Source organism: Sturnira hondurensis, unplaced genomic scaffold, assembly GCF_014824575.4.
Source record: "Sturnira hondurensis isolate 20B ecotype Veracruz unplaced genomic scaffold, ASM1482457v3 Scaffold0013931, whole genome shotgun sequence".
NCBI lineage: Eukaryota > Metazoa > Chordata > Mammalia > Chiroptera > Phyllostomidae > Sturnira > Sturnira hondurensis.
Window position 1 is genome coordinate 1,876,256 of NW_028086562.1, and position 15,369 is coordinate 1,891,624.

Below are 15,369 nucleotides of genomic sequence, written 5' to 3' on the forward strand. Positions count from 1 at the left end.
CCCTGCCACCCCCATTCCTGGCCCTGGGGTCAGGTTGGGTGGTCCCAGTCTCCCCGTGGCATGCAGTGTTGTGGTGTCCCTGGGCCTGGGCTCACCTAGTCTTTCTGGGTGCAGGTGGGAGGGTGAGGGCACTGAACCTTCAGTGGTGACAGACCCCTGTTTAAGGGATCTTCAGACCAGTGGCTGATCAGGGGTCTGTTGGGCAGGAGAGGCTGTGTCGGCCTAGCACAGCTGGTCTCTGCCCTGGTGTTACTTTTTTTTTAAAAATATTTTATTTATTTGTTTTTAGAGAGGGGGGAAAGGAAGGAGAAAGAGGGGGAGAGAAACATCAATGTGTGGTTGCCTCTCATGTGTCCCCTACTGGGGACCTGGCCTGCAACCCAAGCATGTGCCCTGACTGGAAATTGAACCAGTGACCCTTTGCTTCACAGGCCCGTGCTCAATCCACTGAGCTACACCAGCCTGCCCTGGTGTTACTTCTTGACGGCTCCTGCCAGGCTTGCCCACTGGCCATTTGGGCTGGTGCCCAGGAGCTGAGCCAGCAGGGTTTGGTGCAGCAGCACCTGCCCCTAGAACTCAGGGAGGTGGCCTGGGGCACAGTCCCCAAGGCAGGAAGCAGGGGCTGAGCAGCTGGCAGACCGTTGCTGTGAACCTGCCTTTCTGTAGGCGGGGGAGGCTTGCAGCGCAGGCCCAGGCGTGGGGCTGTGGGGCCGGCCTGGGCTGAGACCCTGCAGAGAGACTGCGAGGTGGGCCCTGTCCCTGGGCTCGCCGCAGGGGCTCGGGCGGCTGCTGGCCCCTGGGACTTCTTGCTGTCGGGGCGCAGGCAGCAGAAGGCTTGTAGGTTTCCCTGTTCCTTGTAGTTATTTACAAACCGAGGTTTCTGTGACAACTGACTTCTGGACGACTCTTCAGGTGGGCAGACAGCCCCTTCCTGCTTAGACGGGGTGGCCTGGGAGGCCCAGGTCCTCCCCACTGGGGCAGGCATGGCAGGACATGGCGATGGTGTCTGATGGGGAGGGAGGCTGCCCCCCTCACCTCTCCAGACCTGGGCTGTTTCGGGTCCAGCCAAGCCAGACCTCCACTCACGGGTCCCTTGTGTGGGGGCCGTTGTGGCAGGTGATGTGTGTGGGGGCACTTTGAATAGACCTGGGGTAGAGGGGAGGTTGCCCTATGTTTAGTCAGGTGGCTGGCTTCATGCAGTCAGGAACATGCGTGCCTGGCCCACTTCTGGCGGATGCTGGATGTTAGGTGGTCAGCCGAAGCCAGGACGGGAAGTCCAGCCTCAGGTGACCACCTGGGCTCCTGGCAGGGCCCAATGGCGGGTGCTCAGAGGAGCAGGCAGCAAGGCTGGGGTCTCCCCCACCGGCCTGACCCCTCAGAGAGCAGTGCTCTTTCTGGTCCTGCCGCCCTGGCGCTTCCCGGTGTCATGCCAGTGGGCTCTCTGTGGGTGTGCTGAGCTTCCTGCCACAGCCCAGAGCCCCGCATTCCTGGGAACCGTGGGTGCTGCTGGGCAGGCTGTGCGGGGCGGCAGCTCCCCTGGTCCTGCCCCCGTCCTACCCTGGGACCTCAGGAGACCACAGGGGCCTTTTCCTGCCCAGCCACATCTCGCACCCCTGCGTGTGGCGAGGTCTGGGGGTTGAAGGGACTTTGCTGGAACCTTCTTGAGCAGCACACTGGAGGGGAAGATCAGTGCTGCCTTCCCCTAGGGTCCCCGTAGAGAGGTGGGTGTCCTTACATGCCTGATGCTGGCCGTCCAGACCCTGAGGTCAAGGCTGTCTGCTGGGAACCCCTCAGTCCTGCAGCTCCTTTCCTGCCAGGAATGGTAGCCCCTGCCCCTCCTCCCACCTGAACTTCAGAGCCAAGTGCGGGTCCTGCCTCCTGGGTACCCCTGCTAAGGCACTGCCCCCTGGGCGACAGACGCCCTCTGCAGCTGCCTGGGAGAGGGGAAGGGTCTGTTGCCACCTCTCCGATTTGAGCCTAACCCTACAGGGACAGCATCTGTGAGCTACCCCCTATGTCCGGGAGAGCCCGCCCGGACCTCGGCAGCAGGCCCAGGGTTTCTGCCCACCTCCGGGCACAGGTGGAAGGAAGCCCTGTTGCAGAAACCTGGCTGTGTTCGCCTGTGCCACCTTCTGCCCCAGAGGGGCAAGGCCCCGCCCCTCGTCACCCTGGAACTGCATGGCCATCACTCAGTTCCGTGCTGACATCCCCACCCAGGCTCAGGGGCAGAGGGTCTGGCCTTGTTCTGAGGGAGCTGTGGCAGGCAGGCAGGCCCCCCCCCCCCCGCAGATCTGCCACCACGCCCACCAGGGCCCTGTGGGGCTCGCCTGCCATACTGCTCACTGGGCCTCCGGGGGAGGAGCAGGACCCCTGGGACAGGGATGGCAAGGGGCGGAGCCTGCATGAATTTGGGGGTGCCACAAACAGCCACAAACTGGGTGGCTTAAAAGAACAGAATTGTGCTCTCTCACAGTCTGGGGGCCAGAAGCCCCCCATCCAGGTGTAGCAGGGCCATGTCCCCCCAGGGCTCCTTCCCAGCCCCTTCCCTTCTGGTGATTCCTGGCCACCCCTGTGCTCCCTGCATCAGGGACACACTGCGCTCATCTCCGCCCATCGATCGTCCCAGGGCCTCCTCTCTGTGTGTGTCCACGTTTCCCTCTTCCAAGGACCCCAGTCCTGTGGGAATGGAGCCCACCCTGACGGCCTCTGAGTGTGGTCATGCCCCAAGTGTGGTCATGCCCGCAAAGACACTTTCCAAATAAGGTCACATTCATCCGACCCAGGGGTTGGGGCTTGAACCTCTCTCTGGGGGACAGAGTTCAGCTCAGTACAGAGGCTCAGTGTGGGCCCCCCACTGGCTTGGCCATAGGTGGACCGCAGGGAACAGCGGGTCAGGGCTGGCCCTCAGGCCGTCTGTTGTGAGACTGGGCACACGGAATACACAGCAGGAGCAGGGTGGCTCCTCCTGGTCCCCAGGCTGTCCCCTGCCTTTCCTCTCCTGCCGCTCCAGAACCACAAGGTGCTGTGTCCAGCAGAGAGGGACCCCGGAGCCCCCGCCGCAGGTGGCCCTGGGGCTGAGTGCCAGCCAGCCCCGGGGGCGGTGACCGTACAGAGGCAAGGGCCAGGCTGCCCTTGCTGAGGTCGTGCACTGGAGCTTTGCAGAAACTGTAAAGATCGCTGGGTCATTTGAACAGGTTGCCCTGGTTTTGAGGTGCCGCCGTGAGGTCCCCCACCCCCTTCCCAGGGCTGGTCCCCTTCTCAGGGCCAGCAGAAGTTTCCAGTCCCCAGGTCTTCTTTGTCTGCCCTGGCCCTGGGTGCAGTCACCTGCCCCCACAGTCTGGTACCTTGCTTTCTTTACAGAAGATTTTACATACTTATTTGTAGAGAGAGGGAAGGATGGAGAAGGAGAGGGAGAGAAACGTCGATGTGAGAGAGAGACGGTTGACTGCCTCTCCCTTGGGCTCTGCTGGGTCAGGGCCCCCGCTTCGCTCTCCTCCCTCCCGCCTCCTGCGTGCTCAGGCTGTGCCCTCGCGGGGTGGGTGTAGCTCCCTCTAACCAGTCCCCCCTTGGTGCGCATGGGGGTCGGATGGGGCGCGCAGGTTGGCCTTCTTGAGGAGGGGGTGTCTCTTTGAGACTGATGTCATTTCCTTCGGATAAGGGCCTGGGGGCGGGGGCGGTCTCTCAGTCGTTTGGTCCCTCACGCTCGTCCATCGTGGCCGCGCCAGTTGGCCTCCCCGGCAGCAGCCCACGAGGGTGCCCGCTCCTCGTAGCTGCCGCCCTCACGACGGCCACTCTGAGCGGCGTGAGGTGACGCCCCGCCGTGGCTTTGGGTTGTGTCTCCCCGATGGGGGGCGAGCTGCAGTTGTGTGCTTGGCGGCCACGTGTGTATGTGTTTTAGAAACACGTCTGCTTAGTTTCTGTTAGAGATGGACGAGGAACAGAGGCAGGAGGAACCCAATGATCTGATCCAAGTGCCTTTATTTGATGCTGTGCTTAGAGGCGGCTGAGTCTGGACGGAGGGCAGCCCCGGGGAGGCGGGGGGTACTGGAAAGAAGCAGCTAGGGGCCTGGCGGGGTAGGGGAGGGTTAGTCCCCGTTCTCCCCGGCGGGTGCCTCAGAGTTCCGGCATGTGAGCTGGGACCACGGGTCGGGTAAAGGCCATGCTGTACAGGTACAGGAGGGTCGGTGTGACCACCAGCCAGTGCCACTGGGGCCGGACGTCTGTCGTGTGCAGTGGGAGTTCCGACGGAGCCGTGGGCTGTCCGGCGAGCCGGGATGCCCGAGTCCTGGGCAGCCCGCAGGCTGGGAGACCGGCCTGACTGTCAGTCTGCCTGCCTGTTTTAGATTGGATGGTCGGGGGGTGTTGAGCTCTGCGTACATTTGGGATATTAGCCACTTGCCACGTGCGTGATCTGCAGGCGCGCCCTTCCACTCCGTGGCGCCCGTCGCTTTGCTGATGGTCCCCTCTGCTGTGCAGGGGCTTTTCAGAGTGAGGTCATCCCCTGTAAAGATCGCTGTGTTTGCTTCTGCCGCCTTTGTTTCTTGGTGTCAAATCCAAGGAAATCACCACCAAGGCCGGGGTCCCGGAGCTTACTGCCCAAGTTTTCTGCTCGGAGCTTCATGGTTTTAGGCCTCACATTCAAGTCTTTAGCCCATGGATTCACAGATATTTGTAAACGCACATTTGAGAGGCCAAGCGAAGCTCCTCTCCGATGCCCCGGCGGGTCCCTGGCCCCTGCCGCCCAGAGCCAGCCAGCAGGGTGAGGAGCTGGGCGCCCGAGTGACTGCGATTTTCTCAGCCAAGTCTTTCCCAGGGTGAAGGGGTGACGTGTGGGCGTGGGCAACAGATACTGACAGCTGTCAGTCAACTGGATGTCGCAGCTCATTTCTGAGAGAAGCCCGTTTCCCGGTGCCTTCGTGCAGTAGGCCTGAATTCTTAGGCAGGGGAAGGTTAGGCTGGTGAGCACGTGCCCCCTGACTGTGCACCACGCCTGCTGTTGAACAGCAACTTGCGTGATCTCATGCGACTCAGCCCCCGGCCCTCCCGAGGGCGCACCGGTGGTCCCCTTGGGCCTGTTTTACAGGCGAGGATGTGGAGGAAAGAGAGTCTTGGCAGCTCACCCAAGGTCTCCCAGCTCAACTGCCTCCCCACTGCTGAGCGGGGCAGGCCCCCCCCGGGTGGCAGAGGGCACGGCCTGGGGGCCAGAGCAGCCCAGGTGGCCTGGAGGTAGCTGCTGAGCACGTGCTCGTTGCCTGCCCCTGCACAGTAGGAGCCCCGCAATGACTGGTTGGGGTTCCAGAGGTTTTAGGGAGCCCATGGCAATGGCACGGTTTGTCCTCTCGGGGGAAATGAGGTGGCAATTCAGTTCTCCTTGACCTTGAGAGCTCCTGGCCCTCAGTCCCAGGGAATCGGCACCCTTGGGTGCTCACCAAGGGGTGAGCAGCGTCCACCTCCCACAGGTCTCCGCGCTGTGGGGCGGCTCCAGTTCCCAGAACAGACCGTCCTCTGGGCACCCGACAGCGGTGCTGGTCCCGGGGTTCGCTCCCCTCCCAAGGGGCCAAAGCCCGTGTCCTCGGGCTCCCTCACCTCTGCTGGTTGTTGGGGAGGTGGAGGGGCCAGCATGCTGGGACCCTGTAGCTGTGCCAGCATCTTCCTGGCTTTGCCAAAGGTCCCTTCCCTCACCCCTTCCTGGTCTGGGTTTGGGGGAAGGCGACCCTCTCTCCCGTGGAAACAGGACCCCGTCAGATTGGCACCCCACCTGGAGCAAACCCCTGCACAGTCCTTCCCTGGGGGCTACCGGTCCCTTTGGAGGACCTTGTCCTCTCCCCAGGCTCTTCTGTTCACAAGTGACAGCCTTCCCAGAAGCGTCATCCTGCCTCTTGTCTCTCCTCCGCCCAGGATCATGCGGCCAGATGATGCCAACGTGGCTGGCAACGTGCACGGAGGGACCATCCTGAAGATGATCGAGGAGGCGGGCGCCATCATCAGCACACGGCACTGCAACAGCCAGAACGGGGTAGGCGTGGGGCCTGCACCCGGCAGGGTGTAGTGCAGAGGGTTCCGGACTCGGGTTCCAGGGGCCTGGTGTCCTCGGGTGTGCCGTGCCGAGCTGCTGTTGGGTTAGGAAAGGAGTTTGTGTCGGGGAGCTGTCCTTCCCCCACTCCGGGGCCTTGGGAGCTTCCGGAAGCGTCAGCCCAATCAGCCATGGGCAAGACCCCTTGCAGTGTGGTTTGGTCTGGGGCTCAGCAGGGAGGGAGGGGCGGCCCCATAGAGACTAAGCTGAGAGCCTGCAGCAGCCACCTTTAAGCACTCCCCCTCCTTCCTGGAAGAGCCTTGAGGTCTAGAATCTTCCTGGACTCCGCACTTCACGGTCATGCCTGTACAGGTGGCAGTTTGCTGTGAACACCAGATCGGCCTGGGTCCAATGCCCGCCCTGCCCTGACTGACCCCTGGGTGGCCTGTGAAGCACCGCCCCCCCACCCCCACCACCAGGGACGAGGACAGGGCTCTGATTTTAGGACTTCAGGGCAGCTCTGGGCATGCCCGTCACCTGCTATGCCCCAGTCCCATGGGATGGGACATCTCCACCCTTGGGTGCCGGGGGTGTTTGTCATGCACCACGGCTGCAGGGGGGCTGGCAGGAAGCACGTGGCTCTGTGTGCCTGAGGCCCCAGGCAGCCACGGGCTGTGCTGGGGAAAGGAAGGCCCAGTGCTGGCCTCGTCCAGCGGCTGTGCTGGGGTGTGTGCCTCTGTGTGTGGGGGGGGCATGGCCTGGGGGAACTCACCTCAGGCAGGGATGGAGGTGGGTTGGGTTGGACTGGGCCTGCTCGGTGAAGTTCCTGCTCCCCAGTCTGGCTAGGAGTTTGCTTTTATCCTGGTGTCCTTGGGATTCTGGGGCAGCGGGTCCGGTGCAGAGTGCGCCCTCTGGTGGCCATCGGGAGGACGAGCCTGAAACTGGGGGCTGGAAGGGCTGGGAGGAAAAAGCTCCGGGTCTGGGAGTGAGGGCGGAGCAGGCCAGTGGGAGCTGCTGCAACGACAGTCACATGGTCCCCACCACACTCCTGAGAGGCCTGGGTTATTTTTACTGGCCCCCCTGCACAGACAGAGAAACAGGCACAGAGGGGTTGAAGAGGGTGACTACTTTCTTAAAGCTGTGAGGCAGTGCAGGTGGGCCAAGCAAGTGGTCGGTCTGGGCTGGAAACCAGGCTTCAACCCCTCGCTCTGAGCTCTGGCTCCTCCTCACTTCTTCCCCAGAGTGAGCCTGGAGGGTAAGAGGGACAGTTTTGGGGTGTAGACTTGGCAACGCCTCGGGGCTGCGGGCCCCGGGATGGTGATCTGCAAGTCTGGTGCCGAGCAGAGGTGGTGCATGCTCCGGAGCACCAGGTGGCTGGGCTCAGGCCTTCGAGGGGCTTCGCTGGGGCTCGGGGTGGGGCTGGGGGCACCCCCCTTCATACTCCCCTGGGGCTTTAACACTGCGTTCACCTGTGAGGTTCTGTCTTCAGGCCCAGCTTCACCTGGATGCTTAATCAGCCCCTTGACCTTGATGGGCCCAAAACACCCTCTGGGCCCACCCCCAGGCAGCTCTGCCTCTAACTGCTTCCCAGTGAATCAATCACCTGTGCAGCTGCAGTCAGTTGCAGCCTCTTCCTCTCTCGCCCCGCCCTCCCCTTTGATTCGCAGGCCGGCACTCGATCTGCTGAGCCACACCAGCCAGGGTGGGAACTTCTTTAAAGAAGCCAGCGACCACCCTGAGGGCTGTCCTGCCTTTCCCGGGGCTGGCTTTCCAAAAGTCACACAGAGCTGCCTTCTTTGGGCTGGCATCAGCGAGGGCAGCCAGGGTGGGCGCAGGGCTGGTGCTGCCGCTGCCATGGAATCACAGTAGTGGGAGCCAGTGGCTTCTGGACTTGTTCGGCCACTTGCCGCCCCGATCCCGCACTTCTCTGAGAAGGAGAGACCCACTCCTCTCCCCTCCACGCTCACCTGTTACCTGTATTTCACAGAGACTGAGACATGGAGCAGGGAATTCTCTGCCCAAGGCCAGGAGCTGGAAGGCAGAAGACTTAGGGCCCAGGCCCCAGAACTGTTCTCTCTCGCTTTGCTTCTAAAACTGCTGTCCTGGCTCAAGCCCCGTGGTTTACGGAGACCTCTGCCCCATAGGCAGAGTGACGCTGGTCACCTTTGGGAGCAGGGAAGAGGGGGCTTCTTGGGGTAGAAGCTAATCGGGCTGCTCATGGCCACTTCCCAGGGTGGGGGCCGACCCTCCCTCTCCTCCCCCTCCTCCCCCTCCTCCCCCTCCCCCAGGAAGCAGTTACAGGGCACAGACAGGGCCCAGGGGCCCTGGGGTCTGAGGGTCAGATACGCTTGGATGCATGGAGCAGCTACAGGCAGTTGCTTTACTGCACTTTACAAATTGAAGGCAAGACCAGCAAAAGCGTTAGTGTGCACTGCATTGCGATGGTCTGAAACCAAACCCAGTGTGGCTCCAAGGTGGGCCTGTGCCCATTGGTCCATGTTTTGAGTTTTTGATGATACCAGTATTTATGGAAAGCACTGGGGGTGGGCCCTGCACCCTGCTAGGTCCTGGGAAACAGCAGCTCACAGTCAAGTTAGAGCCACCCTGGATCCTGCCCTGCACCTCGGCTGGGCGTGGAGTCCGCAGGAGCCCAGCTGCCTCCCAGGCCTCCTCACCTGCAGAATCCCAACACGTTGTCACTGGGTCATGTAGTAACAATGGGAGAGTGTGGTGAGACTCCTGAGTGGCTGCCCACTGAGCAGCAGTTCTCACGGCAGCATTTTAAGCCAGAGAGGACCAAACTCAATGTTTCTAAGTTGCCTTTCCACTGGGAATGGCAGGGGCAAGGCTGCCCCAGGCGTCCCTGTACCCACCCAAATGCTTGGAACAGGCCTGTATTAAGAGTGTCCTCGGGACAGTGCTGAGAGCCGTCTGTGTCCCCTGCTCCAAGCATTCCACAAGTATTTTGGGTTCCTGGTGGCCTCGGAAGAAACATGAGTGCGCTCCCCTGCAAATTCACGCCAAATTTGGTCCAAAATGTGTAGACCAAACGTGAGCTGGCCTGCTCTGAGTCCCTGGCCAGGCTGGGCCCTCTGCCCCACGCCCGGCCTCCAGCATCCCGTGACTGTCTGCCCGCTCTCTCCTCTGCGTGGGATGCCCACACACCAGAGTGTTCTCAGCTCCAACACGCCCTCTCTGGGAAGACCACCAGTCCCCTTGTCTGAAACCTCCCCTGCCCCCACCACCCCGACAGAGCACCCACCACCACGTCCTGTCGGTCATTTATCATCCATCCCCACCAGCCAGGGCCCAGGCCCAGGGCAGCTGCCTGACCTCCTCCCCCAGGGCCAGCGCTGAGCAGTGCCTGCCTGGCTCCATGAACGGCGTGAGTGAAGGATGGTGACTTTGTCGCAGCGAAAAGGCTTAGGCCCACCCAGGGCTCAGACACGTAGAGACGTGAGAGACCAGCCCTTTCCATTAAAGGTATCAATATCTGTTCCCCATGTGGGGGCGTATCCATCTCCCGAATCAGCCACTCTCCAGTATAGACCCTGGTTAGTTCCGGTTTGGCTCCTGTGGGCAGAGCTTGGAGAAGCAGCCTGGAGGCTGGTCTCTCATTCCTAGCCGTTCCGCTGTCTTTCCAGCTTTCCGCCAGTGGGTGGTGCTGTAGCCACATAAATTCACTTCAACTGTCTCCTCCCTGCCACAACCCTCCAAGAGCTTCGAGTGGGTGACTTTTTTTACTGGGCCTGCCACGGAGGGGAGGCACAGTCACCCTGACCTTCTGTGTCCTGAAACCTGGCTCTGGGCCATTTACAGGAGAAGCCCGTCACAGACCCCATGACCCTGCGTGCCTGAGAATTGCCAGGAAGTCCCATGGGCTTGGGGTGGGCCGGGGAACCGCCCGGTTTGCCAGGCAGCAGGGCAGTCCTCATGCAGGTGCGGGGCTGTGCGCTGTTGGTGCCGTGGGGGCCGCAGGCGGCTGGTGGTGGGGTGGTGGTCACCCACGAGCCTCGTATCTCCAGCCTGTGCAAAGGCGAGGGGCCTGATGGGCCATCTCCTGCCCCCCAAGCAGACCCGCGCCCCTCTGCTCAAACACGAGGTGTCCCCACATTGCTCACTCAGCACAGGTGGAAGGTGCTGGCCTCCTGGGAACTGGGGACGTCTCTGGGAACAGAGGCCACAGGATGTGCCCGCTCCGCCCAGGAAATAGCCCCCAGCACTGAGGACGGTGCCCACCACAGAATTAGTTACAGCAAACTGTTGGGATTGATCTGAATCTCTAACGACAGAATATTCCACTCTATCTGGCCATTCGAGGTTTTTTTTGCAGCAGAGCATCGCCCACTCATGAAGAATGAGCGAGAGTGTGTGTGTCTCCACTGTTCCTCATGCGGACAATGCGTGTCTCTTGTAGAAAGGCTGGGTGAGAGAAAAAGGCCGCCTGCAGGCCCTCCCCACTCACTCAGCGTGGCTGGCGCCATCTCTCGGAAGGCTTCCCCTGGGGTGTGTCTGCACCTCCTGTGGTATTCACTTGAGGAGTGTGTGGGAAAAGCTGCCCTGGTGTGGGACACATCTCCGGGGCCGCGGGGTGCGTGGCCCGACTGACCCGCAGCTGGTCTTTGCAGGAGCGCTGTGTGGCCGCCCTGGCCCGGGTCGAGCGCACCGACTTCCTGTCTCCCATGTGCATCGGCGAGGTGGCGCACGTCAGCGCGGAGATCACCTACACCTCCAAGCACTCGGTGGAAGTCCAGGTCAACGTGATGTCTGAAAACATCCTCACAGGTACCACGGCTCGGGTGGGAGCCCCAGGGACAGCAGGGGTGCCAACACAGCAGGAGCCGCCTGCACCCTGACCCACGGAGGGCTCCGCCCCAGGGGCTGGTCCTGAGGCTGGCTGACTGGGAACAACCTCCCGAGACCCCGCCCCACCTGTGAGCTGGTGCTCCTTGGAGGAGGGGCATGAGCACAGAAGGCTTAAGCATGGAGCCCCAGGTTGGGCACCCAGAGCCCTGGCCTGCCACTCTGGTCCCCAGGGTGCTCTGGTCCCCAGGGTGCTCTGGTCCCCAGGGTGCAGGCCCTGCCCAGGCAGAGGTCCGGGAGGGGCGGGGTGCCCTCCAGCTGAGTCCCTCTCCCGCCTTCACCTGCACCTCTTTCCCTTCCGTGCTTGGAAAGCGGATTCAGGATGAAGCTCACGGGAAAACCTTTGACTCTGGTTTGATCTGAATATTCTCTTCCTGGGCATGGTAACCATGGAAACCCCTTTCCGTCCTCCCACTGGGCGCTGCAGGGGAGTGTGGCTTTGGTTCCAGTTCGCACTGGCGCTGGCTCCTTTTTTATAATGAACGAGGCTGCTGCTGAGGAAGGCTGGCCCTTCCTCGGTCCCCTGGCTGCTCATCCCCCGCCAGCCCCACCGCAGGCCACCCACGCCAGGCACAGTCGAGTCCGCCCTGGCTCGGAAGGAGCTGCCTGGGCCCTGCACCCCTGCCGACGCCCCTCCACGGCCCAGGCTGCCTGCAGAGTGCTGCACTGGAGCTCTGTGAGGGGTCCCGGCTGCTCCCCGCTGGGCCAGGGGTACTGCTGTCCGCCTGGAGCACCTGGTGGCCTCAGCAGGCCCAGCAACGGCGAGCACAGCGAACCCTTGGCTGAGCCAGGGCCTGGGTGGGCAGCGATCCGAGCACCTGGGCCCACCTGTGGCCCCAGCCCTGCTCTCAGCAGGTCCCACCGATGGGACCTTTTGATGCGGGTCTCAGGCTGTGGTGCAGAAAGGGGTGCCCAGGCACTGTCTTCCCACAGGGCGGCTTGGGGTCCCTGTCATGCCCCTAGGAGGGACGTGGCTGTGCTCCCTGCCTCCCTGGACCCTCACGCTCACCCGTGGGCAGCCATTCCGGCAGCGTCGTTTTGTCTCCATGTTTTTCCAGTGTCGGAGTGAGAGGCTTCTCAAAACGGGGTGGGGCCTGCTTTACAGATTCCCAGCATCCCCCTTTCTGTCATGTGAGTGGAACCCCCTCCTGGTGTGTGGAACCCCCATAACCCGTGAGTGGAGTGCAAGTGGGGGGAGGACAGGGGGACAGGGGCGGGGAGCTGGCAGAGAAGGCTTCCTGGGCTTTCAGAGTGGCCTCCTGGTCCTCCCACTCCCGTCCTCTGTCACGAGTCCTGTCAGGCTCTCAGGAAGTGGGAGGAAGAGGGTGCCCTCACTAGGCACCCAGGGTTGGAGGTGGCTGCCTCGATGTGGAAGAGGGAATGAGTGGGCCCATTGTTGCATTGCCAGCTGGGGGCTGCCTTTTTTAGGAGAATGTGCCAGAAGGCACAGGACAGGTCCCCGCTCCTGGGAACCAGGGCTCACCATTGCCTCATACACCTGTTCCTTCGAGGGCGCGGCTGCATTTCCAGGTGGTAGCGTCTTGGCTCACAGGCTTGGGCTTGGTGCCCACCCCAGGTCACCTCCACACACCGGCACCGTGCGTGTCTCACTCCATGCTGGCGGCTCGCTCAGGATGCATCATAGAGACGCCTGGGGCCCTGACTCCACCCCCAGGGTGGCTCTCCTCAAGGGGACGTTTTTGTGGTCCCAGCTGGTGCAGGACTCCTCTCCTCCAATGGGTGGAGGCTAGGGACGCTGCTGCACTCCCTGTGGTGCACAGCAGGGTCCTGCCAGGAAGGGTGGTCCAGCCCCAGAGGCCTGGCCATGGTGCTGGGACTGAGAAGCCCCCGTGGGGTCATGAACTTCTGAGAGAGGGAGTCGTGTCTCCCTCTCCCTGGCAGTTTGGTCCATAGGGGCCGTAGACCTGGTCATTGATGAGTGGACAAATGGTGGGCAGTTGTCAGGAGGGTGTAGGCTCCCGCCCTAAGAATGACAGGAAGCGCCAGAAGGAGCTGTCAAGAATGACATGCTCACTTTCTAAAGGGCCCGCCTGCTGGGGGAAGGAGGGGCCCGAGGCAGGAGGCGCTTGCCCGGGCCCTGTTGGCGTGAGGGCGAACCTGCAGAGGACAGCCCTGCGCCCTGCATTAGTGAACATCCCAGCCTCGTGCCCTCGGCCCTGCCCCTGCCCTGCAGATGGGCCCCTGGACCTGAATGCCGCCCCGAGAGGGGAGCCAGCTGGGAGGGGCAGGCGGTGCTGCCCCTTTGTGCAGAGGATGAGGGGCTGGGCTCGGAGGAGGCAAGGCGAGGGCAGCACTGCCCAGCTGCCCGAGGTGGGCCGCGGCCCTGGGGGCTGGGGCTTCCCCCCGTGTCTTGGTCGTCTTGCCCCCTGGGGCCCACGTGCCCTTCCTTGCCAGCCCGCTGTGCGGCTCTGCCTGCCATCCCCTCGCCGTCCTCCCGCACTTCGATCTTTGTGTGCCTCCTACTCTGGGACCCCGGGTGTCTCAAGACCTCCCTGTCCTGACGCGTCTCTCTCTGCCCACGTGTCCCCTGGGATGGGAGCCCTCTGAGGGCACTGTGGTCCCCCCACTCCTGGAGCAGTGCCTGGCCTGGCGGCCCTCTGCGAACACAGGCCAGCTGGGCGCTGAGCCCAGGCAGGTGGGTTGGGGCGGCTGGGGTTGGCGGGCAGTTGGCGCGACGGGGCTGACCTAGGAAGCTGTTTGTGCGCCACCTCCGTGTTTCTCAGCCCCACCAGGCAGGAGTCCCCCGACCTGTGGGTCCCCTTCCATCCGGGCTGCGTCGCCTGTCAGGAGGTGGTTGAACAAGCGCACATGCAGGCAGACAACCAGCAAACCTTTGCCTTCGAGACGGCTCATTCATCGCTGGCAACTGTCAAAATATTAAGCAAACTGGGATGTGATCGCTCCGAATTGCTCCAGAAAATAGCTGGGAGCTCTTCAGATTTTAAAATAGATGTTTCTAATGCTGCAGTTGCCTTTTGATGGTTTTATTAAATGATGGAGAAAGTATAATTAGAATGTTTTGCCTCATTTGCTTCATGGCGCTCATTTAGGTCTAGGGGAGGGCCACTCGGGGTTTCCATGGAAACCTGCTTGTCAGGCTGGCTCCAGCCTAGTCAGACCGGAAATCTTTATTCCCAAAAGCGAGCTGTCAGATTCACTTTTAGTCATAGTGCAGTGAAAACACTGTCTGTACTGGCCTCCGGCTCCCGAGCACGAGGGCCTGCCGTCCCCATGGTGCTGTCGCACCAGGGCCGCCGCCTCGCCGTGGCTCTGTCAACCTCGGGCTGCTACGTTGAGGGGGGGAGCTGCGGTGCCGGGTCCACCTTGGGACGGCAGGTCGGAAGGAACTGCCCGGAAGTGGGCTCCCGGAGGGACCTCTGGGGGTCGCCGGGCTGCTCCCTGCCTCCCCCACTTCCTCTCTGCTTCCCCTGTTTCGCTGTGTTCCTCAGCTTGGGACTCTTCCATGTTGAGAAGGGAATTTTTTAAAGACATACTTCCCTGAAATGACTGGGACCGGGAGGCCTGGGTCTGTCCTCAGAGTGGCACCGAGTTGCTATGTGGCCGTGGACGACCCCGTTGACCTCTCAGGGCATCTGGCTCCACCTGTGCAAGTGAGGGGCAGGGGCCAACAGATTTCCTTTGGCCCGTTTCTCAGAAGCCAGGGCAGGCCCACTCTGCCCCGAGGGCGTTCGGTACCCCGAGGAAGGTTTCTTTCTGGTCACTCCGCCCAGAGTGGAAGTCAGCAGCCCACAGCCCCTCTCTCAGCACTCCATCTGGTAGCTTCTGGATTGGAGGTCTGAGTCAGCCACGGAGCCAATCCAGTCTTCTGGTGGCACCTCCCGCCTTGAAGGGGACGGCCCTCATCGGGCTGACCGAACAGCCCTGCTCTGGGCTGTGGCCCTGCAGCACCCCTTTTCTGGGCCGCCCAGGGCTGCTCCTCCAGGCTCCGCCCCCGCAGCCCAGCACCCCCGGCCTCACCACCGTGCGCGGTCCTTTTTGCAGCCCCATCTGGCAGGAGCTCTTCCTGGCACTTAGCCAGGTGGGCGGGTCTGTCAGTGTTGCGGCCTTGCGTTTCTTAGCGGGTGTTCTTGACTTTGAAGTCAGTGTCTGCTGGATCTGTTGGTGGAGACCCTGGCTCAGCCTGGCACAGCCCTGGCCCTGGCCCCTCTTCTCTGGCTCGTCTCTGTCTTCCTTGGGAGGCAGCTGAACACGGGGTGCTCCCCAGGCTGGTCTGCCCCCTCCCCACAAAACTTCCTGGCAGCTGACAGCCCTTTGGAGGCTTCTGGTGTGTGTCAATGGCCAAACTTCCCTTCTGCCCGGACACCTGTGGAGACGGGCACGCCTGGGTTCAGGGCCTGCAGGTGGGAGGCCTCCGCGTCACGAGTGCTAGAAAGCCAGCAGGCCTGGGGCCCCACCCCCAGGCTTACGCCGGGTGATGCGAAGTCTCTCCGCAGCCTCCGGAGCGTGGCAGC

The 15,369-nt window shown here is 62.4% G+C and overlaps 1 protein-coding gene across 2 annotated transcripts in view; it reads left to right on the plus strand.

The window, feature by feature from the left end:
• Window positions 1-15,369, plus strand: part of ACOT7 (acyl-CoA thioesterase 7) — an 81,858-nt gene that overhangs the window by 34,200 nt on the left and 32,289 nt on the right. For both annotated transcript variants that reach the window (XM_037062079.1, XM_037062078.1), the window contains exons 2-3: window positions 5,899-6,016; window positions 10,642-10,798. In XM_037062079.1, coding sequence (XP_036917974.1) covers window positions 5,899-6,016; window positions 10,642-10,798 — 275 coding nt within the window. The remainder of the gene's footprint in view (window positions 1-5,898; window positions 6,017-10,641; window positions 10,799-15,369) is intronic.